Source organism: Ixodes scapularis, unplaced genomic scaffold, assembly GCF_016920785.2.
Source record: "Ixodes scapularis isolate PalLabHiFi unplaced genomic scaffold, ASM1692078v2 PGA_scaffold0__279_contigs__length_252992795, whole genome shotgun sequence".
Classification (NCBI taxonomy): domain Eukaryota; kingdom Metazoa; phylum Arthropoda; class Arachnida; order Ixodida; family Ixodidae; genus Ixodes; species Ixodes scapularis.
In genome coordinates, this window is record NW_024609835.1 from 126,017,171 (window position 1) to 126,043,190 (window position 26,020).

A 26,020-nucleotide genomic window follows, 5' to 3' on the forward strand; every position below is an offset into this window, starting at 1 on the left:
TGAGGGCCTGTTTTCAATAGTACGTCCACAGAAAGTGTTACGTACCTCGGTCTATCATTTTTTGCGGCTCCAGTAGCACTCTCGTGGATGTTAGATAACATTTATACTGCTTGCTGTTTAGGCCACGCGTTCGTCTTTAATCAAGTTCGAAACATTTCCAGAGATGTGACGTGGCGCTTTGTTCCATTACCCCCTGAATAAACCGTGTTGTTGCAGAATGTTCGAGCGAAGCGTCTCCATTCGGTCGCGTAAAACACAGTCACAATCCCGGGATGTCTGCTCTTTTCCTATAGAAATAAATGTGCGGACAGTTTGCCGCTAAGACGATCTGTTTGTTGAGGCTTTGTTTCACGGTGCCACAAGTCGGCGCTGGCACCTTTCCCATTCGGGACGCACAGACAGAACCCAAGGCTAAACGAGCAATAAATGAGGTTTCGAAGCAAGCATGCACACGCACCGTCCTAACAACTATAACGGGCGGGGAAAAGAAAAGAAAAATATCAATAAACGGTTTTCCCTAAAGAAAGACCAGTCGTTATGACCACGGAGAAACAATAAACAACGTCTCGCCGCCACCATAGAGCTCAACAAATATAGGAGCTGGATAAAAGCGCGCGAAACGGTGTAACTCACCGCAGCCGGTGCCTTCTCGAGTGACATAGGAACCGGAGTGAAGAGCAGAAGCGCAGCAGCCCATGACGCTGCCGGACTTGGCTCCGGAGTATATCCGCTTTCGATACGCCTATCTTTTCGAAGCCTCGGTGGTCGCACCAGTTCGAGTCACCGGGCCTCCGCATCCGCCGCACCACCACAACGAAGGCGCGTAATGCGAAAAGACGATATAGATTCCCGAATCTCGGATGAGGTCCGAAAGATGATCACCTCTTGATTTCCACAGAAAGTTAAGCCATCAACGAGATCAGGAATGTATGACTGCCCGAACGGGTCACATGTGCACCCGTCGGCTCCCGTCGAAACGGGGGGCGACAATCAATCGAGCGACGGATCAGCGTGCTGTCGCAACCCTCGGGCTCCGGAGGGGTTTTGCCGCAATGGACCCCAATAGCCTCCGGAGCGCAACCTCGCTCTGTGCGCCATATTGGTTGCTTTCGCGGGGCCCAGCGAAATGTTCTGCTGGTGCGCCTGCAAAAGTTATAAACACTCCGAAGGGCGCCCAAGGGAAAGAGGGGGCCGGAGAAAAATAAAGCGGCCCGCGGCGCAGAGAAGGGAAGGAAGTGCTCCGAGAAGAAGAAGCGGCCGATGTTCCGTCGGTCGCCTAAAAATAGGCCGAGCTCGGTACGTCTGCAGCCAGCCAGAGTCAGCCTCGCGTGGAAGCTGGAACTGAGCGCGAGCCCCCGCGCGTCGTGAGCGATGTGGAATGCCCGCCGCAGTGACGGCCGGGGGCTGTAACGTCCGGCTGTAACTCTTCGTTGACGCGGGTTGCGGAAAGAAATCAAAACGATACCATACGCAGTCTTGCGGGCCCTAGTGACCCCCCTCGGGCTCAGGCTGGAGGAACTTGTAATTGGACGCAACCGAAAGATGTGCGATGTTTGGAACTCGGCTCTCGGGGTCAAGGGCCTTTTTTCTTTCTTTTTTCTTCTCGGAGCTTGGGGGAGGGAGTTCGGTCGCTGTCAGCGCTCGGAACGAAGGGCGCGTCGGCACTGAACGGCCTGTAGGATTGCGGCCTCATCCACCCCGACGGGTCGAGAAATAGTGGGCTAACCGAGAAATCGTAAACCACCGAAGAGCGTGAATATATATATATGTTACCGCTCAAGAAACGAAGCCTTCCTGACCTATGTTTACAAGCATGAACGTAGGTTTCGTGGCCTATGTTCACGCTTGTTGCTTTGTGATTCCTTAATCGGCATCCTTATCGTCTAACGGTATAATCTCATTGGTCGTGGCGGAAGGTGATTGGGGCCCCGCGTTTTTTTAAAGCCCTGACCAACTCAAAAATATTCCGAATTGACAACAACAAAAGAAAATCCAAAATTCTCACTGACCGGCAAAAAACTCTTCTCCACCCGAGGTGTCGACTGGCGAAAAGAAAGAGTCACGCCTGCTGATGATCACTTCGCCTATGCTTTCAACCACATATCGTATACCGTCGACTGCGCGACGATACATTGACAACTGTTTCATTGGAACGTTGCAACAGCAGCCGACAGACAACAAAGTCTCTAGTTCGCGATTTGCCAGGGGAAAGGGCTATATGATTCACTCCACCACCCAAGTTAAAATACAAAACAGCAGAAAGGTAAATAATTTCACAAAATACGCTAGATACTAATTGTTAAACTATAGAACGATCGTTTGGGAAGGAGGTTCAACCATCGCGCCCCTAGTGGTTAAACTGAGAACTACACCGATGTATTATTTGTTTGTTTTGACACACCACTCAACCCACGAAGAACAACGTTGCGCCAGCGTTTGGCAGGCGCTCGTCTTCAATCTGTGAAGCCGAACGCGGACGCAGCGAACAATTGGGCAAGAGTCGTGCCCCATCATTGCCCCGCGCGCAATCGAGAAAGCTGAAGTAAAGAATCCAGTGCACGTGACTTGTGTTGGCAAACACAGAACTCGGGGGGAAACAAGCTGGACGTCGCTCCCCCCTATAGTTCGACCTCACCGCCAATAATCATTTTAATTATCTTAAAATGAATATGGACGCGTGGGTAAAACTCAGCCCACACTGTAAAAATATGCGGCGGAAGCTTCATTCAATGGTGGTCTGGATAGTGAACGGTTACGGCTTTGTGGAACAAAGTTTCCAGATGTTACATTGTGAAACAAACGAATACTTCCCACTATACCGTACTATGAAACGGCTTCAAGAGTGCAAGTCACTAGGCACTGTTTATGGTGGCTTGAGCGATGATAGAACATATCCAGAAACATGACGAACACCATGATGGAGCCCTTTTGACGCTGTTTGATTGGTTCCATATCAGCTCGCCTGCCTCTCGCGTCTCATCACAATTCGAGCTAGCGATAAGATTAAACAGCCATACCGCGCCTCGCAGCGCCCGTGCCTGCGCTTACGCCTAAAAGGGTGAAGTGCCTCGGCTGTAGAGGCAACAAATACAATTTACAAGACGACTTCTCGTGCCCGCACCGAAATTGTTTCTTTTATTTGGAACGAAACGCAACCAAACACTTAGTTTTATTAATGTAAACACCGAGATTGTGTGGAGTACAAACTGCGCAACGTCCTCGAAGAGAAAAGTACCTATTATTAACACGCCCCTCGCTAACCAGGTTGTCCTGATCCTTATCCTCGGGAAATAAAAAAAAGCGCATCAAATTCGCGGTACGCGTATTTCGCATCTAGCTGTAAAGAACCACCACGTGGGTCTTGTCAGGCCTTTTTAAAGCGTCAGAGAGCAAAGGGGCCAGTGTGGAGGCCCTCTGGGCAAGTGCGGGAAGTGCCTGATGGCCAGCGCCGCCAAGCGAGCACATCAAGCGGCTTGCCAGCCAGGAACCGTCACAGCAAAGGGGCCCGTACCGCAGCCGCGGTTCCAGTCTAGACCGCAGCAACCCATGCAGCCGGGCCATCTGCCAGGGGCCGGAGGCTCCCAAAATATCGTCGGGTTTCGCAAAAAAGCCCGCTCGCTACGGTTCTAAAGGCGACGGCCACGAAGAGCGGACCCTATGCAGTCCGTGATGGAAGCGACATTTGACCTTTCGTAGCAGCTTCTGAGGCATGCAAAATATTGGTTTGGAACCGCTGCTGACGCTTTTGGAGCAGATGCCGAAACCTCTTAGAAAATCATTTGAGAATGAAAATGCGATTGCATGTCTAAACGAGTTCATCTGTGATAATGATTGACGGTTCCTCTTTGATACTGGAGCATATTACTTATTACTTTTGCTGATAAAAGCAGATACGCAAAAGGAACACAGATACTTCTTTTTAGAAATAAGGCTCTGGTCAGCTAGGGCCATTCCATCTACAATGGGTACTAAAAAATTCTCGAAAAATAAATCATAGCCCAACCCTTCATTTGGGATAAAGCCTCTATCCCCTCCCCATTTCACACTAAGTAGTTTAATTCATCCTGTAAATATATCGGTGGTGACGCGACGCCGTAGACACATAATGACCGACGCTTTCCCCTTCCTTCAACGCCCCCATCTCTCTCTCTCTCTCCTCTAAATATAATTTCTGTAATATGCCAGCAAGAACCAGCATATGCCGCTACACGTTTGTAAACAAAAATGCCTCCCCCAAGTTTTATGAACGTATTAAACTCAAGGCGTTAAAGAAGCGATCCAACAATTTTCTACTTTAAAGAAATACAGCTTAGAATTATTCCTTGACATTTATTACCTATGAAACACACGTTGCTTTGTTTGTCCACGCAATGGCAGTCCCAGAAAAAAATCCGAGAAAAGCCAAACACCATTTGCCCTCTCAACTCGCAGCCGGAAAAAGCGGCCACGTGATCTGGAACCGATTATATGCCACCAATGTTTTTAACATAACCACTACCCGAATACATGGCGAGGCATCGATTGTCACGAGCCAAAATCGAATGCCTACGCAGTCTTCGTACCCACTGCATCAGCAGCATTTAAATATCGTCACAGCGGGGATCGCGGAGGTTGATGACGCACTTCTGGGGATCGCATTGTTGGCACTGTACCCACAGCTCCATCATCAAGTTTTCCGAAGGAAAGAATGAAAGCAAAGGTACAGTTTTATCCTTGGAATTCCACCGCGACGAAGACGCGTCTTGGTCCGTGGCGTTGCGTTGAGCATTCTTGGGTCCCACTAGTGCCAGTAAGCTGGTGTAAAGTGAGAAACGTTCACAAACAGCAAAAACAACAACATTATGAAAGCCTTGTGCTTTAGAGCTGACATTGCTCTTTAGCGGAACCAGAGTTAACTCAAAGTTGAGCTGCTCTTTCGGTCGACACAAGAACTACAGTGACTACCGTGTTTATTCAAATATAGACCCCTCTTTTTTCTCTCTTTCTCGGCTCAGCCTTTTTTTATTATTTTCTCTCTCGATTTAGAGTTTAATTTGCAATTAAGGCAAAGAAGGTCGACCTACAATGATCCTGAGCATAGTTTGCGTGCGCTCCCCCAGGTCAGCCGCTGCTCCTAGCACTCCCGTGCAAAGCGGTGAAGCTCAACGCGTGCACGCTGGCGAGAGGTGAAAGTTGACGCCAGGGACGCAAGTGTCACGGTACTCTGCAGCCAGGGCACGGAGGCATGTGGCAGACATGATAAGCAAGTGATATCATCGGGAGTACAAGACCCTGGTTCTGTCTTATAACAGCAGCCACCATCCTACTATTTTACAATGTTTTCTCGCGCCTTTTAGGTCCTAACATCGCAGGCATCGTCTGGGAATGTAGACCATGTCGGCGATCAACTGGCCTGGCCGATTGACGAGCAATCTCTATACTTCGTTTCACCGGGAGCCAACAGCACAGTTGACTCTACGAGCCAATGGGGCCAATCAAACAGCATCAAAGCGCGACACTATGGCATTCGTCATCTTCCTACACGTGTTCCTTCACCAGCTAGACCAGTCAAGTGCAGCGAATGTCCCGTGACTTACGCTTTTCGCGTGTGTTTGAGGTTGTATGCGTTCGAGCCTTCGACTGTGCTCTGACCTAAAATGAACTAAATAATATGGTGAGTAGAGACGCCGTGAAATAGGTATTTGCACCATTTCTATTTCGTTCTACTCCCAATACGAAAATATATTTATTACAGCGAAGCTGTTTCTGGCTCGGTTTCCGTGAATTTTCTGCGTGCGCCAACAAAAACTCCATTTCCCCGCTAAATTTAGCGTGAAATTTCCCCGCTAAGTTTAGCGGGGAAATCCTCCTCCTTCCCGCTAAGTTTAGCGGGAAGGAGGAGGAGTGGGAAGCGCGCCCCCCCCCCCCCCCCCCCCTTTGTCGTCGTTCCAAGTCCGCTTGCGTGCCTAGTTTCCTTTCCTTGCGCCGGGTGGCGGGGCCGTCGCGCGTGTCTAGTTTCCTCCGGCTCCTCGGGGCGGCCATAGTCCTCGACATGTGTGCGCGTACCTTTCGTCGCGATGACCACCGATCAAGACAATAAATGTGTTCGTACCTTTTTCAAAATTCTGTGTCACGTCTGTGTCGTGTGCTAAACAGCTTCTCTGGTCATCCACATCTACAAAATAGCTCATGACTTTTTTTTCTTTTTGCTTTAAGTTCATTTTGGCGCAGGTGTGCTGCAGTTCTGAGCGAAAATGAAATTTTGGCGCCAGTTGTAGGAGATTTTCGTTCATGACGCAATTTGGCGGAAGTGGCACCGCACTCCCATCACTGTGTGCTCCGCCAGAAACCGGCCCTCAAGTTCGAGCATGTGGCTCTTGTACGAAGCACCGTAGTTTCTTTCACTCTGTGTGCGAGCGAAGCCGAAGTTGCGATAACGAAAATGCTGCCCTGAGCCATGCTTGTAGTGCACATGTCCGCGTGCTCGGCAAGGACGCTGAAAGTCAGGAACTTGCAGATTTGTGTACTTTGTTCGAATACCGCTTAGAATTAATCCTCGACGTTTGTAGCATAGCAACACACGTTAGCTTTTCTCCCGCCGCAATGGTAGTTGCAGGAAACATTAAAGAGAAGCTGAAGTGGTTTTGACTTTGATTAAAAACACTAAATTCTTTTTAATCCGACTTCAAGCATCGCGAATATCACAAAAAGTGGGCTATTTCATGCCTTTGAATTTGCGTTGAAACCACGCCCCTCCGGGAAAGCGGGAGAGGGGAGTAAAAGGAGAAGGGAAAACATGACGTCACGAAAGGTTCCTCGCGCGTGCTCCTCGACTCGCAGAGCCAGCGTCTTTGCGTCGCTGATACTGAGCTAGTTGGTGATTCATGCTTCTGAAAGATGCCAGCTGAACGTATAGACGCTTTGCTCACGCGCCAGATTGAGCCGCCATAACCGCCCTTCTCTTGTCTTACCGAGATTTTGAGCCATTGAAGCGGGCGTTGACGGGTCTTCAGAAGGGCCTATGCTGGGTACAAGAACACAGTAGCATCTAAAATGGCAATGACTTGTGTCCTGCTGTGGTAATGATGAAGTGAAGCGAACGGAATAAGAGGGAACAAAAACTGAAGGTCAGTTATGGCGGCGCCCATGCACAGCTGCTGTAAAGCGTCTATACACACACCAGGAGAGATAAAGAAAGAAAGAGAGAAAGAAAAGAGGACAAGCACACTGCTGAGCTAGCTACCATTTACTGGGGATCTTCTTCCACACCCATTAGTTTGATATCTCAGAACTAATGGGTGTGGAAGAAGAAGTTTATCTTAGCAAATTGCTTCTAGTCCAGCAGTTCCGATCATCTTTCTATAGAATAGCTATAGTCACCTCAGCGAATCCGAGGAGCTTACGCTAAGCGGAGACGAAACGAGGTAAGTATTGCTAAGTGATCATTGCGCGAAAAATGCAATTACAGTGGTGGAACTGATACGTAGTGATTTGGAGCAGTTCTTGTAGCAGAGCCTCAACGGGTTTTGGAGCAGAGATTCCCACTCTTGGAGCAGGCAGTTTTGAGCTATCACGTCAGAAAATTATATACAATCTCTTTAAAAGTTAGCCTGTGAAAAAAAGAAAAAACTGCAGTTGTTAGTGTTGGGAGACTATTAAAGGTGTCATTCCTACAGGGTATATGGCCACTACAGATATTTATTTATTTATTGACCAATCTCAAGCCCGTAATTTTCCAGATGTCTGAATAAACTATTAGGAGTACCGATGGCGTCTTCGGTTTGTGTTTGATGTAAAAATATGTTGTTTTTTTTTGCTATTTCCGAGGGTTTGTATTACGGTGAGGTAATTGTCGCGAGTTCGACAACAAACGGACACTTTTGTGTTGCATGTGTCTCACGCTGCCCTCGCTCGTATTCAACCTGCTATTGTTCATAGAACAGCTAAGCGGAGCACAGAGCTACTCTAATCTATAGTGCCACTAAACAAGCTACGCTTCAGAGTAACGACACTTGGCCATATTGTGGCTTAAAATCATGGTTGCCAGTTTTCTAAAATCATAGGAAACGCTTTTCCGTCCTCCTCAAATGTTTAAAGTAGGGTGACCACCCGTCCCGCGACTCGCGGGACTGTTCCGCATTGAGGGCTCGCGTCCCGCGTCCCGCAAGAAATTCCAAAATCTTCCAAATGTCCCGCATTTCACATTGTCGTAACATTCACTGCACAAATTATGCCGCTTCCGAACAACGGGCCACGGGGAAGCGCGGAGGTCGCTGATAAACGTGGGAATTTCGATGGTATGCCATTTTATATCCAAGCACTGCGGGAAGCGACCGTCAGTCTTGCAGGAGACTGACGCACATGCGCCGTTGTGCCTCTCCCCTTAATGGCAAAATATTGCGAGCGAAAATTGCTCGCCAAAAGCTGAAAAATAAACTATAGTAATTAGTTGCAAATCATACTGTATCATGCGAAATGGTTGTTGTGGAAAGATTTTTTTTTTTTAGTGAAGACGGCCACAGAGGGCAAAAAACCTGCAACTCACAACGGTCAAAAAACAATAAATTAAGGTTTTAATTTTGTGTAGGAGCATGTTAATATAAGAGTATCGACAGGAAACAATAAGCCGAAAATATTTACTGTTTTTTTTTATTTCCTTTTGATGCATTGGGGTCTAGTGCAGTCGATCTTTATGTTTTCAACTTAAATACTTTTAATAAAATATTTACCATGACAAATAAACAAAAGTATAATACTGTGAGTGAAACTTATCTCAGTTTAATTGCCGCGTACAATTTTCAGGTGTATAATATGCTTTCGGACAGCACAGGATTTCGGGGTGTGCGCGTTGGTGAATTTCCCTTAATAGTTATTTCTTGAGTCGTAAAAATACCGTCCTCTTACTCTCCTCCCCGCCCGGTCAGGGCATTCCACCGGCAGGAAGGTGGTCACCCTAGTTTAAAGGGATGGGGAACCGTAATTTGGATTTCAAAAAAACAATGCTGGAGATTAGGCGGGACGCAACGATCCCTACAACAATACTAATAAGGCGATATCTCAAATGGACGGCCGTATTTTTGGAAAAAGAAGTCGAGATTGAACCAGGCCGACGACGCGTGTGACCCCCCCCCCCCCCCCTTTCCCCTCCCCCTCCTCCCGTCAAGATACTTAGTTTCCTCCTATCTTCGCTGCGCTCCCTCAAGGCCGCGAGGCAAAGAAGACGCGAGGCCGTTCCCTCTCCTTCTCGGAGAAACATGACGTGAACATTCCTGCCAAATGCGCCTCTTTTTTTGAAAAATACGGCCATCCGTTCGAGATATCGCTATATGAGCGATGTTTTGGTGTTTGTAGCATCCCGTTGCCCGTTTTTGCCGCGTGTTTTGGGGAATCCAGATTTCGGGTCAGCATCCCTTTAAACAGATCGCGACAAAGCAAAGCAATATTACATGAGCTTCCTAACACCGAATCTAATGCTGAGGAAGTCGCACTTTTGAATCATGACGATCGGCAGTTGCGTCTGCTCTGCACAAGCACCAAAATGGCGGCGCCCACACCAATGTCGGGGAACGGAGTGCCATACTCTAAGCGCAGCTCATTTAGTGGCTCTACTCTAAGCGATCACAACGAGTAGCACCACCTATTCATTGCGATTGATGTAAGCATCATTCGCACAAAAACCGCGATAACTCTTCATTAGGCATGTGCAAATAATAGGTATTGGGTTCGAAGCAAATTTAAAGTGAATAGTGGCTTTAGCCGAATATTTTTTATCGAATATTGAATAGTTGCTGCGCCTTTCTCCACGCTTTTCACCCCTGTTACACCATGCTTAATCTAAAAATTCAGCTGAACTCGCAAAGCTTGTTCACAAGCCTCTAATTGCCAACTTATGAGCTCTGTTAAATTTAAGCTGGCTACATTTATAGACTGTGGCCTCAGACAGTCCGATACCTAAATTGGAATGGCAAGTAAATGACAGATTTGACACAAAAGTAAAAATATAAGGCATAGGAATAGGCGGCCATACAAAAGCAGCTGGCTTTTCCTCTACTCACTACTCATTCCAACCAAAGCTCGCCGCTAAGTCCAAGCGCTATTGTCTCCTCCTCCCACTCAGTTTCTACTAGTGAGGGGCCGCACTTTTTCCGAATCGTAAACTCGGCAAAGTCAAACTTTTGCCAAACTTTTATAAAGATGCGGCAAAGATTCGGCAAGAATGCATTGTTGACAGACTTAACGTTGATATTTAGTCGTTGTTTTTTTTCTGGCGAAAAAAAGGTGTTATTCTTTCTTTTTTTAACTTAAATGCAACATGCAACGCATATTAACAGTTATTACAAGTGATGGGCCGAACTTTTACCCTATCGAAAATTCGGCCCCGAATCTTAGGCATCGGCAAAGCCGAATTGTAGCCGAACTCTTCTGAAGATTCGGTAAAGATTCGGCAAAAAATACATTCGCGCCAGACCTAAAGGATTTTTTTTTTCGGGCAAAACAGTCTTGTAGGTTCGTTTTAAAGGCATAATGACACAGTTATGACTAAATAAGGCGATATTCAAAACGATAATTGTATCGGTGTCATTTCTGCGTGTTTACTGGCAATTTGGCAGTGACTTTCTGCGGAAGTGGTGTGACAACGAGGTTGGGTAGAAGCGAGCGCAGTCAATTAAAACACGCGAGTTTCGGTTTTGACGCCTCATCAGGCGCAAGCCTGCAAGTGACATCGTTGAAATAAAGGCGCTAACACTGTTCTTACTTTCTCTGCGAGTTACCGTTTCGTGCTCGAAAATGAATGCAACGGCTGTTGAGTCGGAGAAAACAATAATATTGTAAATATGCATGTTCTTCGATTTCAGTCACTTCAGCTTTGCATGAAAGTGTGCGTTCCATATTCGCAACGACTCGTTTTTAACTTTTAAAATGCCGGTTTCTGATGTTAGGACGCACGCGGACGTTTAGGAAGATGGGAAGAGTTAGGAATGTCGGATGTGCAACGTCGAGGGCATGGCAGTTCATTGTTTAGTTTTATGAGGATAGATGAAAACCGCGAAATAATGCTAATTAAAAATCAATATTATCTGTTTTTACACAAACTACTTGTGAGCTGAAAACAGGGTTGTTATAATGGCAGGGAGTGCTTTAAAGTGCTTGTCAGTCAATGTTTCAACTACGTCGTTGCAACTGGAAAGCTCAAATGAAAATCACATTATCCAGGATGTACCGCATCATGTGTCACCTGCGCAGTGGACTGCGTCAGTTCCAGGTCGACCTTCTGTTTTTGAGGCAGAAAATAGTGAAGAGAACCACTCACAAAGGCTGACAAACGCACAGTTACCATGTCGCCCACTGCGCACCTCGCCGTAACCGTTGGTAGTATACTACACTGTACGACGGTAACCGCACGACGGCACGGCGTCCATTTGCAATCAATCCATGATCCCGTCGCATTCCCGTGCGTGCGTAGACGTTTGCCGAATTTTTGCCGAATCTTTGCCGAACTTTCCTTCAAAACTTCGGCGAGTGTGCACCAAACCTTGTCGGAAGCGCCAAGGGTTAGCCAGGCGACCATTTCCCGCTCTCAGTGTTGACCTCCACAGCGGAGCATCCGACTTTGGCTATAGTGTTGCCCCGTTCACTTTAGAAGACGGCATTCGTGAGGTGCGTTTGCCGCTGCTGGCTTCAGACGCTGCGTTTGCGCGTTCGTCCATAAAGAAGACGCTTCGTTGGCATACTGACATATTATATAGGTGTGCACTTGAGCTCTTTCGCCGTGCTTTTCAATGGGCGAGTGTTTTAGCGTGTAATTTGGACTAGGTATTTTTGTTGTGCAACATGGGGCTAAACGACCGATGTGCCCATTAACAGATAAGAATCATACATGTCAAATTCGGTACAACCATGTATTCGAATCGTAACTATATATGAAATCCACAGTCCCCGCGGCTAAAAAATAAAAATGAGAGTCGAAACAAACAAACACGTTTAGCGTGGAGAAAAAAAAAAAAGCAGAAATGTAGCTATTTTACTTCCTCGTTTTTTCTGTGTTTTTTGTACAGTTGAATTTATTTTTTACCTTCGCTTCACAAGGAGGATAGAAAGGTAGGAGAGGGCATGACGCCAGCCGCGTAGCCTCCACAAGCCATGCTCCCTTGACGCCTCGCCTCTTTCTCATTTTCCTCCTTTCTTCCTCACTCTCCTCACTTACCACGCCAATGTGACCACATCACGTGACCGTAGCTAGCCCTCGTCTAGCTATGGGGTACTAGAATACACCACAGTCTAGCCTTCGACCTGATAAAACTAACCGGACGGAGCGCGCGCAAGCCTGCAAGGTGTCCTTCTATACAATCAACCATCCATCTCACACGTGACATGTCACACGCACCAATCGCCAGAGAGATCTGCGGTCACGTTGGCCACAACATCGTTTAAACTTTTTTATGACTAGGCTTCACCAATATTGCAACGTGCCCCCCCCCCCCCCCCCCCCCCCCCCCAGTACTTCTAACCTCCTTGGTATAGATAGTTTGATAGGAAAGCCTAGCTAAGGCGTGCCCATGGTGGCCAGGCTGGTGCGCCAACAAAAGCGCTTTCCACGTTTGGTGGCCAGAGCGGCCTTAGAAGACTGGCTGCTTGCAAACCTGTCTATAGGCGGGGGCGGTGCGAACCGGCAGACTGCGTCTCTGCGACACCCACGTGCTTCTATCTTGGGCCCGTCCCGCGCACCACTCCCACGAGAGCGTCACGAGAGCGTCAGGCCTCCGGAGAAATGCAAGTTCAAGGCCCCGCCGAAAGATCGGAAAGGTTCCGCAGCATCGACGCCGACGTCACGGCCCCCTCTCCCACCTGCCAGCCCGAGATGTGCTCAATCACTTTCAAGTCAACGCACCTGTCGCCACGGTGACTCGAGGTGTCGCAAGGGAGACGTTTTCGCCTTGCAGACGTCTGCCGTCAGAGGCACGCGCGGAATTCGAAAGCACATGAACGGGATCCCGATGAATCGCTATTCTCTGCCAGCGGCGTACCTACGGAACTTCGCAAGTACGGCCTCTGGGCACCGCCATCTTGCTGCTGGTGAGGGTAGATCGCCTGACAGTCAAGCACTGGTGAGGCCCTGGGTACCCCTCAGCAATGCTTGACTATCAGACGATCTACCCCTTACCAGAAGCAAGATGGCGGCGCTAAGAGGCCGTACTGGCAAACGTCTATTGGGGAGGACATCGAGGAGTGCCCCTCCATAGCGGCCGCCGCGGGAACTAATGCTGTGTGGCTATGTCCTCCGAGATCCCAAATCGCGCGAACGCTTCGGGATCTCGGAGGCCATGGTGTGGCAAACAAACCCTACGACCGCAGTCGTTGGTGCATTCGCTGCCATAGAAGACGACGAGGCTAGGCTCGTGAACGATATATGCAACACTATTCGTTTCTCCTAAACGCATCTAGATAAAAGTAATCGAGTCCCTCTTGCGTTCAGTGTCGTGGAAGTTCTTTTGGAAGGCAAAACAAGCGCATCTGTGGTTGTGACTGATTCAAAAAGGGGTGGGGGGGAGTTCGGATGTTATGACCCCTCTTTTGAATTATGCATGTGCAAAAATTTAGGACGGCTTGGGGGGGGGGGGGGGGGGGGGGGAGGGCAAGAGAGAGGTTCTTGAACATTTAATACACTGACCTTCCCCTCCCCCACCCTTTCCCCTGGAAATACCTGTGTGCCGGGCCAGCCACGTCGTGTCGACCCCGCCCGCTGTACCGTACGTGGCCGGCGCGGCGTCCGTATCTTTCTGAATGATCCACAAAACATGCACATCCCTTTTCAGTTACCCTGTCTCTCGCGACAATCATGGACGACATCTGCGAAAGAAAGCGGTGTCTCGTTGAAGGAGAGAACGTGCCCAACTGAAATCATCAAGTGCAGCGTAGCACCAAAGCCGTAGGCGGACAAGTATGTGCTGCAGTCCTCCGCGCTGCAAATATCATATACTGCATCGCGGGCTGCGGGTGGCCGACCCCAGGTCTACAAGTTCATCACGGTCAGTTTGATCAGTTTCTCCTTTTTCTACACTCAACTGAGTGCGACCACAAAGTCTGTCGAAGCCCTTTGTCCAATACCAACTCAGGGGTTCCTCCTGTCTACTCGCCGGCCCGGCGCCCCTTTCATATGACGCCCAGGGTACGTGCCTCCCCCCCCCCCCCCCCCCCTCCCCCCGTGCCAGGTATGCCACTGATCGCCACTGAAGACAATTGAACAGATTCAAATATTTACTATTTCATTATCGCACCGCTAAGACTTCGATATCGACTTGTCAAACTCTATGAGAAAACATGCAGAGTTGGACATAACTCTCCTCGCCAAGATGTTCATGTTAGATACACTTTGCGGAATGTAGGTAGTTCAAACGATAATTCGGTCCTCACTAAAACGGGGAAAAAATGTTTATTTTCTGCACGCAGCCCATGTAATGCAAACAAATGTAAAAAAAAAGAAAAAAACTGCGGATACATTTAATAGGGTAATCCAAGTCACCAGGCTCGATCTAAAATGGACCGTAAAAATCGACGCCCGCACGTAGCAATCTAACCTTTTCGTCAAAGGTGTATTTCACGGGTCAGTTTTTTCTTGTAAAATTACAAAGCGTAGTTCTCTTTTAGTAAAAAATAGGGCCAAGCAACTTGCCAGGGTCTACGGCGGGCGGTGACCCAGACGGCCAAGTCCAGTAGCGGGGTGTGTTTGGCGTTCGTATTGATAGATGGCGTCGGGAGCAGCGTCTGAATAGGGTGCCTCGACATCGAGCAACGTTACTAAAACACTCAGTTGGGAAACTCGCCGTCGAAACCTGGGCCGCTGGCGTCCACCGAGACCGAGCTAAATGCGACAACAGCGCCACTCTTTATCATTTGTCTGTACTGTGGTCACCTTGAGTTTTTGAAAGCCTGTTTTTGCGTAAAAACAAACGGAAAAGACTCTTTTTGTATGAAATTTATTGGAGTTTAGTACAAAAGAAGGGGCGCATTATGTTTTTAAAATCTTCAGTTTGCAGGGTTTTGCGGCACAATTAATATTGTTTTTATACAACCATGCCTCAGCGGGCCTTTCAGGTAGCGCGTCCCGCCCTAGGTGCATTTTAACTTCGGTCGTTGATCGCGGCGCGTCCGCCGGGGAGACGGGGGTGGAACCCCTGTAACCTCTACCGCTGTATCTGTTCTTAGAGCCAAAGTAGAAGTCACGTGCAGTTCCTCGAGAGGCCGCTGTGGGAGAAATGGTGGCGTTGTGTTCGCAATTAGCTCGGTGCTCGGAGACAGAATGGGGCCACTTTTTCAAAGCTGTCTCTATGGGAGTTTCCCAACTGAGTGTTCTAGTAACGTTGACATTGAAGCACCGTACGTCTGAAGGTGCAGCCGACCAGCGAAAGATAGCAGACGACACGCAGACGAAATCCATTGGCAGCAGAAGCGCCGCCGTTATGCAGACGCGCTTTTTTACTTAAAGTTTTGCTTTTATTGTTCGCATTTATTTTTTAACCGAAGGTACATTACAAAAATATTATATTCATTTTAATAAACCACGGTGGTCGCGAGCCGTCGCGATTAGGAGGTAGCGCCATCTATCAATACGAACGCCACACACACCCCGCTACTGGACCCCTGTCGTCTGCGTTGCTTCCCGCCGTAGACCCTGGCAAGTTTCTTGGCCTTATTTTTTACAGAAAGAGAGCTACGCTTTGTAATTTTACAAGAAAAAAACGACCTGTGAATTACGCCTTTGACGAAAAGTTTAGATTGCTACATGCAGTCGTCGATTTTTACGATCCATTTTAGATCGAGCCTGGTGACTTGAACCACCCTATATTTGAAGGTCGTATCACAGACTAGCACCAATCCGTCAAAACCATCGTTTTTTTATGTATGGGAGGCAAATTACATGAAAGTCTTCGCCGTGTTCGACGAAATACTCGATAAAAGTATTTAAGCTAAGTTACTAAATAGCTGCTTCGTAAAGTATTTAAAATATTACTCAAGTTACTTTCACTGTGAAGTATCTTGAGCAGAGTACAAATACTGAGAAATGTAATTCAATTACTTTTGAAGATACTTCCGCATTGCGTAATTTGTATCGACGTCAGTGACAAAAACAATTATATGGTTGCGCCAGTCTGGTTTACCAGAATGGTTTATTAGCACGCAACAACACAAAACGAGAAGAAAAAAAACCATCGTAGGGTTATTTTCTGCAGTCCAACCATAAGGAACAGAATATCTTTGATAAATGTTACAAAACATTCCTAAGGAAAAAAAAAAGTCGCTTTAGTTATTTGCATCTTTCACGAGTTATAGCGGCGCGCTGGTGCCTATCAAAATGGCTGTCATCTGGATGATCGTCATAGAACAGCAGTACAGGCGGGGTCTGCGACGCGTAATTAATTCGTTTTGCTTATAGGAGCAGCATTGGAGCCTTTATTTTTTCCCGCCAGGAAGGTGTAGGCAAGCACGTTTCTTATGAGCTGATCATGTAGGAGCTCAGGGAGCGCGATCCTCACACCACGGTACCACCATCGCTCAAAGTTGAGAATAGTGACATCGCTGAATATCAGGTCCTGCGGCGGGCCTTAGACGCATCGCTTAACTACAATCCATATTCCCTATATGGGGAGTTTACTATAAACGAACTTGGGATCTGGAAATGAGTGAATGGATAACAAAGAGAGCCCACATAATAGCCACGGCAGTGGTCGCACCTTCTTCAAGTAGGTTGCGTTCAAAAAGGCACTCAACGTTGGGAGACGCTTTGTTGGCATTTTGATAGGTCATTTTGCTCGTAGTTAGTTTCCTGTTCTGTTCTACGCTTATCAATGTTCGCTTACAGACAGTGTTCGTGAGAGCAGTGCCGGACTGACGACAAAAATAAAAGAAACAAAAGAAACCTCGACCTTTTGCGTAGCAAAATCAAATACACAACAGGAAAAAAAAAAAGTGTTTTATTTTTTAGTTTACTTTTCATTTTCTTCTATTTGTGATTTTCTTGACACTGAAGTCTGCATTGTTGTCGTGGGTCGTTTCCCGTTCTGCGTTGCGCCTCAGCGTGGCAATCATTACTTCCGTAAATCCACCCCTTTTGTTTGAGAATTTGTTTGGGGGGAAACTCTAGGGGAAAAAAAGGCGCCTATGGGAAGGCGAGAGGAAAAACGCTTCGTCGTACGAACTTTGGGCTGAAATATGAGTCATAATCGGGCCAGAACCGATGTCTTCAAAAGCTTAATCTAAGTCATCGAAGCTTATCGAAGCTTATCGAAGCTAGCAACAGGATATGGTTGCTCGAAAGAATGTTAAAGTTTGCTCGTGCCACGCCCACTCCATTTCATACCGAAAAACTCGGAAAATGGTGGAATGTCAAAAATGTATTTGAGATAATGAGTACAAGATACTCAGAAATGTAATTAACATACGGTATCGAATACTCTTAATCAAAAGTATTTGCAAGATATCAAGACACTTCAAAAAGTATTTGAAATAAAGTATCTCGAATAGAGTATTTGAGATAGGCACAAGTCTGCGGGGGCGACATCTCACCGGGACAGACATCGGTATACGAAGCGACGCGCGCCGACGCGAGGTGACGCTAAATAACGCGGGCAAAATGCGTAAAAGTGTCATGCTTTGCATGACGCTTTGCATTGCGTAATGCCACAGCACAGACTTAATTTGGAGAGGGTTGTAAAGTACCTAGGTACAAGTAACTCGAACTCGGTATCTAGGTACTTCTGTTGTACCTGATGTACAAACCTAGGTAATAATTATAATGCAATTAATTGCAAAGGTGCAAGCGAGCTTGAGAAGATTTTTCATTTCTCGCGGTATCTGTATTTGTATCTTAGGTACATTTTCATGTAACTTGTACCTAAGTGAAGTTACTTTTTGCAGGTAGTTTCCTATTAATTTCGTCAAAATGGTGTAAACCATAAATCTTGAAGTATTAATACACTACCATGTGCCGTGATTAACGTCGAGTTGGGTACAACCTGGGAGGCACTGACTTAATCGAACGACGTGCTAGCGAACGAAGCCCTGCCCATGATGTTTCATCGAACACTTCAACGAATGGTGGTGTTCATTCGAGCATACGGTGGATTAGCGATGCCGTTCTAGCGACACCAATTATTCGAATTGCTTCGGAACTCCATTTAGGAAAAAAAGCGACCTACTTCCTTCATCTGAAATCAAAATCGACTTTATTGCGTGTTTGAAGCTCTTCTGACAGCTATACAAGGGAGGAGATAACTTGAAAGATGTGCGCAGTTTCTGTTAAAGCCCCTGTATCTGGGAAAAGTGGCGCATTCTCTTCCCTCCTCCTAAACTGCGGTCGAGGATGTCAGATAAACACTTCGAGGACATTCCATTCCAGGACCATTTGTGTCCTGGAATGCTCATGCGAATGCGGTTTTCCTTATTTCTCGCATTGACACCAAATAAAGCACATTTCTAGAACTCGTTTTTGTGTCTATCCTTAGTATAAAAAGTTTTACTTCCAACGTAATCTGACCAATTTGGGGAAAAAATAAAGTATCTATGAAGTAACTGTACCTGTACCTAGGTACATTTTTGTATGAATAACTGTAACTGTATCTTAGGTACATTTTTTAATTAACTTTTAGAACCCTGGTGGGGGGTAAAAAAGAAAGGATAACTATAATCACTGACAGCTGAAGAAATGCAGGGCGTGGCGAGTTCCTTAAATGACATCTCGTTATGACTCCGCAGCCAATGAGCTTAAGCTGTTAAACGTAACGAACTCCCAAGTCATACGCGGATAGGAAAGAGCCTTAAAACCACAGTGTAAATTACATTGTTAGCATAAGCTTAGCGCCAGTCAGTCAATTATATCGCAACTTACCACGAAAGCATATCCTAAATACTGAGAACGAAATGGCATTCTTGGATCGAGGATGAATCGCGAGAATGCCATTTTTCATTAATCCCGAAGCGAGGATATGTTAACTTCTCCGCTTCCTGCCAGGAAGCAGGGAAGTTAATACTGGTGCAGGAAGTAAAGCGATTACCTTTACTGTAACTGATAAAATTAATCATCCCAGAGCTGCGAACGGAACGCAAAAACTCACGCTGTGTTGTAAGTTGAACTCTGACTCGGAGCCCGGGAGGGCAAGAAACAGAAAAATCGACAACGAGACGGCGATAAATCTCACGTGATACAGCGCAGCATAAACACGTAAACAGACAGGATACACACAAAGAAAAAAAGAGACGAGCACGAGGAAAGCACGTGGATGCTCAAGTAACCTCAACGGGCTCCTGACGGACTGAGCTTTGCCCGTGGCCTCACGTCATGTTTAGACCAGCTCGGGCGAACTTGAGCAAGACGAGATGTTTGCAGCCGCCATCCGGGAGTGCGAAAAGCGGACCGGGAAAGAAGCGGAATCTGAAACGTCGGCGGGAGGGGGAGAAGGGAAATGATCACGGGACGACGGGGTCTCAAGAGAGATCGAAAAGGAACGCAACGAAAGACGCCACGCAAAAGAACTCTTCTCTGTTTAACGAAGCTTGAGTTGTAGATTTAGACTAATAAACAGTTCGTGTTGGGTTAAACCTTGTGGTTGTCATTAAACAACACGCTGCGCTGCGCCTGTGGCATACATGTCGATTCAACGGGCCCCCCAATTTAATCTCACTTCACTAAAATCTCGGTCCCATTTGCAAGGCTTGATATCATGGAGGACATAGTCCGCGTCCGCTGCATCGCGGAAGTTGTCCCAGCCCCAGTTTTCCGCTTTGCACCCCTGGCAACAAAATTTCCACGAGTGCGAGCGAATGAACACCTTCTTCAAACGTTTTCGTGCGTATACAGGGTAATTGGGCGAGCGCAGTTTGTTTCTATTTCAGATTGGCCCGTTGCGACCGCCGACTGCCCACGACGGATGAGGAAACAACGATGTGCCCCGTTTTCCGAATACGCACCCCGGGCCAGACCGACGTCAAAGTGGGCGCTGTGCCATCGTCTCTTTTGGAAAAGCGTCAAGGGAGATGTTTCTGTGTCGCTAATATTTTCTCAGCGCGAGAGCGCACCTCGCAGACAGTGACGTAAACGGGGCGAAGACACGAAAGTGCCGTGAAAGCGAGCAGCATTCCGAGAAACACACACACACGCGAACACACACACACGCGCGCACAAACACACGCGCACACACACACACACGCGCGCGCGCACGCACACACGCGCGAGCGCGCGCGCGCGCACACACACACACACACACACACACACACACACAAAGAGAAGAAGTACGATGCATATTCGTATGCATGGTTGGCGGCAGAGTATAGGTGCATCTATGTCGGCGGTGAAGCGTGTGTGGAAGTCAACATCCGCATCTAAAGGCCGGTTCAGACACTTGCGTTTGAGTCCGTTTGACTGCGTTGCGTCGAGTACCGAAACCGAGTCACCGGCGCATCTGTGCTTCGTATGAAGCGTGGAGTCCAATTCAAGGAATCATTTTGGCACGCGATATAAGCAGCAGGGATGTCCTGGTTTCTCGCTGCCGCAACGCAGTCAAACGCAGTCAAACGCAACTGTCTGAACCGGGCTTAACTTTGGGCTGCAAAACGGCTTCGAAGTACAAAGTTACGCAGTCTTGCTGAAAAACGAGTGCATCTGTGAAGAAGAAAACGTTATTGGAGGCTCAGGTGGAAGAGCAGTTAAGCGGTTGTTTTATTGAAACGTCTCGTGCACGAAGGTACAACACGAGACCTTTCACGAATATAGGGTGCGCGAAGGCACTCCATATTGTAGTCAAGTGGGCTAGCGCACACCAGCTCGGAGTACGTGGAGCGGAAGCTCGCGCTGCAGAACCCAGGCACCCCTGCCCGTTCCGATCTGGATGAGCGTCGTACCAGCGTACGGTCGTGTATCGCTACTGAGTGATGCACGTTAAAGATCCCAGGAGAGCGGTTGTACTGCACTGCCTAAATTTCTCATTTATACAGCTGTGAGACATGTCTCCCGTTGAGGCGGACTAAGTTCTAGGCTGTATAAACATACACACACGGTACACCCCAATTTTTTCTCTCTTTAATATGATCCCGATTAATGGAGATAAACCGCGATATAAACACATTTTTTGGGACGAATTGGGTAAATAATGAATTGTTTTGGTCCCGTGAATATAAACAATTCGCATTACGTTATATGAACCGCTTTCGTGTCCCATTTCGTCGTGCACGTTAAGAAATTGTCGTGTATGCTAGATTAATAAAAGGATCCCAACGTCTGCGTTCATGGCATTATGAATCTCAGCACCATGCCATGATGTTTTCGTCCTTGTTTTGTGAGATATACAATACTAGTCTAATCTGTCTGCTCCTCCAATTCCTGGACGCGCGGCCACTGAGCTGTTGGGTCTATCAATCGTCGGCCACGTGCCTCGTGACCCAACCTGCCGCGCGCATGCGGTGTTCCCCAGCCTTTGACGTCTCAACACGAGCGCCCGACTTTGGCAGAGGAGCGCTATATCACTCTGGACCGCGGCGGAGGGGGGGAACAGCTTAGGCGGCCAACTGATTATTGAGTGCGTGTATCACCGCCATCCGCAACTCGATATCAAGAAGAGAGCTGCGAATCACGGGGTCACTTTGTTATGAGGCTCTTGTGGCGTTAGTGCGTGAATGCAGATGTTACAAAATAAAGGTATCGGTTTCGACAGCGTAACCGACGCCTGCGTCGTTTTCAGAACGGGCAGCAGCTAGGCAGCTAGGGCACTCAAATGCTTTAAACTTCTCTTACGCCAATGCAGCACGCGATTCTGACGAAGTAACTTCATCATTCGCGGCCTACTCTACTCCACTCCCCAAACCCCCCCCCCCCCCCCCCCAAAAAAAAAAAAAAAAAAAAAAAAAAAACGCTCGACACGTACAGGCTCACAGTCTGAGCAGCTGTGTTTCAGCTGACGAGCCATCAGAGCCAGTTCAGCTATGCGGACCTAGTATATCACGTGACCACGCGCCCCTTTGCCCCTTCCAAAGCTCATGTGAACCTTACACGACACTGGATTCGCTATGCTTGCGGAAAACTTTCGGTAGAATTTTAGACGAGAGGAGGAGTGCGCTTGCGCTGCTTTAATCGGCGCTCAAGCTCGCGCTCCCGTATCTTTGACTGCATGGTTACAGAAAGTTGTGCGGTCCATTAGGTGTTTGGGTGCGTCCCATCCCATGTGACGGTCAGTTTCTCATAAAGCTAATAAAGGCGTCTTTTCAAATATACATAGGAAACTTTTCTTCAGGCGTTTCATACCAGGGCTAAATTGTTTCGTACCGTACTTTACTACCGTGAGCCGTGGTCGGAATAAGGCCCATTAAAGTTGATTTCTGAGACCGTATACGATACTGACATCCGGTACATCGTAACCGCGGAGACCAAATATTGCGCCGAGACAATTGCAATGATCTGCGAAAAACCAGATTGGCTCTGCCAGTGTGTGGGAACGTGGATGCATGGACAATTCTAGGTGCAACCAATCGTGTGAGGCACCAACCAATCGTGCGTAAACTATTTTCAGAAGGCGACCGAACGTTAACTCGCAGGTTGTCTCCAGGCGACGTAAGCAAGCTGGGTCGTCAGCTCTTTAAAAAAAAAAAAAAATCCCAGCTGGTTTTTGTCGGCTCTTGCGACGTGGCCAAAGAGGATCCGAGTGCGTGACAGTGCTTCTATAAATGCGGCCCAAATACCAGGAAGAGTCGGACGACGGTTGCCAAACAAGTGATGTCACCGGCGGGACCGGCCACCGCTCGGCGGTATTTGCATGGTACGCAACGCAAACAGGATGGAACCGCTGCACTACTCGAAAAGAATAAGAATTGCACAAGGCACCTCGCAAACAGCACTGTTAGCTGTCCCTTTGCTTGTTCGGATATTCTAAATCACTGCTTTTGAGACACAGAGCCACTGGACCGGGGACGCTGACAGACGCTTCTCCCTCTTCGTGACGTCAGGCAAATGGTGCGTTCGTCCAACATCTCCTAGATAAGGAGGCCGCAGTGCTGGATTAACTACGTCACTCACTGAAGGTCGGCGCGGGGGAGATTAGACGCGAGTGGCTGTCTTGTTACGGTTGGAGATGTCTGGTTTGTAGTACTCAATCATCCATAGAAAAAAAAACAAAAAAAAACAACAACATCGTGCAATTTTGGCGTTTGTTACTTCTTGAGCGCGAAACGTGGGATATTGGATCCGATTCCGCGAAGAACACCCGAAGGCTGGCGCAACCATCGTGTCCACTGCTCAGAGTGTATACGTGCTCAAGCAATATGGCGGACTGGAATATTCAATTAGCGAAGCAGTTACTTCAGATGTCGCGCACTTTTGAAGAGAGTCCAGTGACGTCATTTCCCTATTCCGGGACGGGGCATGGCCTGCAGCTCTTGCTAGCCACGGTGCCTGGAAGGCGTCTCCGACGGGTCTGTTCAGCGTCATATCCCGCACAGGCATCCAAAGTGATTCCGAAGCGGCGACGAATGACGTCACAATAGCCGGAGTCTCATGCTGTCGGATGTCGCGATCCTGGCGGTTGGGCGAACAAGTTCGGCAAAAATGTCACGAGGGAACGCGAGTGTCATCGTGCCATCCCAACTCTGTCTGCCGAAGCTTCCGTGAACAAGCTGAAGAGCGACCAGCAGAAGGCGCCTGTCAACACACCGCTGCTGTCGTTCAAGATGGCGACCGGCAACCGCGTGACATTTCTACGACGTCTTCGGGCGGAACTCGAGGGAGCACTGCTTTGGACGCGGTAAACAACGCGTTCCAGGCACGGCGGTTGCAACGAAGCATTCTTTGACGTAAGCGGCTAAGCGATATTCCGGTAGAATATCGCTTGGCGCCGAGAAGAGCGATAGCCGACGAGATACGGGTCGCCGTCGCCTGCACGCTTCATCTCGCTGGTTGCACGCTCAATTTGTTTCTGCAGATACTAGCAGAAACAATGTCCCGAACTGCTCGATGACGTCATGAAGCGAGGATGCTCTGCATCGCCGCGCATTTCAATGAAGCCGGCGCGTGGTCACGCTTGGCCGGCCTCGGCGGCAGCGGGACACGCGGCGCCTGTACGCCGAGTCTCCTCATACTTCCGCGCAGCCACAACGTGGTCTGTGTACGTGTATATGGCTCATGCGGAGGACGGACTAGTTCCATAACCTAAGACCACCCAGTAAGCTTTAGATGAATATGCATGCCTAAGGAAGACCCATTTTAATGTCAGGAGGGGATGGACCAGCTACTGCCCCTAGCTTCCTATTAGTAATAGTAAATAAAAAAAAATAATTGCATGCACGGAAGACCCATTAAGTATTACGTTGGGAGGTGCGGACTAGATCCGTGCCCTCAAGCTTCCTTTAGCTTTATAAAAAAAAAAGCCTTTAATGCTATTGTTTCCGTGAAAGGGGGGGGGGGGGGGGGGGGGTTAATACATGTTGAAATCACTATTTCCAGGTAAAACAAATATAAGTATATCAATCTGAAAACATAAGATATCAAGACATAATACCACTAATATCTTAATATGTAAAAGAAAACATTGAATATAAAGACCACTCTTAAAGATCGAACTAATTAATATGTGAAATACCTGAAGTTAAATAAGTAATATGAAAACATAAAATAAATTAATTGATATTCAAATTGAGCGGTTCAGGCAACCTCACTGCTGTATATTATCTTAATGGCATAAACTAATTGAATATGTTCTCCAAAAATTTGAAGTCAGAGTACCTTTACAAAATAAAAGAAAAAAAATTAAATACGAGACACAGTTTTGAAATATTAATCTCCAAACTTAGATTTCCACGTCGCTCATAATTCTGTCTATATCTGAAAAGAGACACTGCGCCCAGCACCATAAAAGTAAAAACAAAGGTAAAAAATATTAAAAGAGAAGGGATTTTTTAAAGGGATACTGAAGCGAAACTTGAAATACTTCTATTATGGTCAGAAATAGGTTTAATATGATCGATGATATCCGTAAATCATAATCGCGCGTTTGTATTTTGAACGGATGGCTATATTTTTCACCCTGAAGGGCCCGATTGGGCGCGCGCTCAAAAATCAGCCATCGGAGAGCGCGATGCGTCTTGGGATATTGGGCGGATTCGTGACGTCACTTGTGCCAGACGGGAAAGGCTACGGCGTGGATGTTGTGGTTACGAGTGTTGTCACTTGGTGGCGCGTCGACGATTTACGGTAAGGGCAACAGAAATGCAGCTGTAATGAAAAATAGAGCACTTTGGAATTACAACAGGTATGAGGTGGTGAGAGAGATTTGGAAAGGGGTCATGGTGCCTGGCTTGACTTTTGGAAACGCAGTGCTATGCATGAAATCCGAAGTGCATGCGAGACTAGAAATAAAACAGCGCGGAGTTGGTAGACTGGCTTTGGGGGCACATTGCAAAACGCCAAACCAGGGAGTACAAGGAGACATGGGATGGGCATCATTTGAGAGCAGGGAAGCGGTGAGCAAGGTAGAATTTGAGGATAGGTTGAGGCAAATGGACGGGGAGCAATGGGCACGAAAGGTTTTCAGCTATTTATACATGAGGAGTGTAGACACAAAGTGGAGACAGCGCACTAGGAAATTAAGAGGAAAGTTTTTGGGCTATAGCGAAGATACGGAAGAGCAAGTCTCGGTTAAGAAGAAAGTTAAGGCCACAGAAAGAGACTGGTGGCTAGAGGGAATGCAGACAAAGACGGCTCTGGAAAGCTATAGATTAAACAAAAGAGTTATTGTCAAAGACAGCATTTATGACAATTCTAGGGGAAGCTCATTGCCGTTTGAGGCAAGAACGGGTGTTCTGCGAACCAGAACATACAGAGTGAAGTACCAGGAAATTGATACAGTGTGCACTGCTTGTGGAGAGGAGGACGAGACGGCTGAGCACTTGATACTCTACTGTAAAGGGCTTCACCCTATGCCTACCGAAGACAACATAGATTTAATAAAGTCATTGGGTTTTAGAGACAGCGAAGGGAGAGTGGATTTCAAGACGGTAGAGATTACCA

The 26,020-nt window shown here is 47.5% G+C and overlaps 1 protein-coding gene across 2 annotated transcripts in view; it reads right to left on the bottom strand.

The window, feature by feature from the left end:
• LOC8030972 (putative surface cell antigen sca1) overlaps positions 1 to 26,020 on the bottom strand; it is a 75,757-nt gene that overhangs the window by 33,903 nt on the left and 15,834 nt on the right. The window contains exon 1 of one of the 2 annotated variants that reach the window (XM_029993441.3): positions 634 to 1,347. The exons of the other annotated variant lie outside the window; for it this stretch is intronic. Within the exon in view, the coding sequence (XP_029849301.2) occupies positions 634 to 697 (64 nt within the window). The 5' untranslated portion in view covers positions 698 to 1,347. Of the gene's footprint in view, positions 1 to 633; positions 1,348 to 26,020 lie in introns of those variants that run through there. 2 annotated transcript variants of the gene reach the window in all.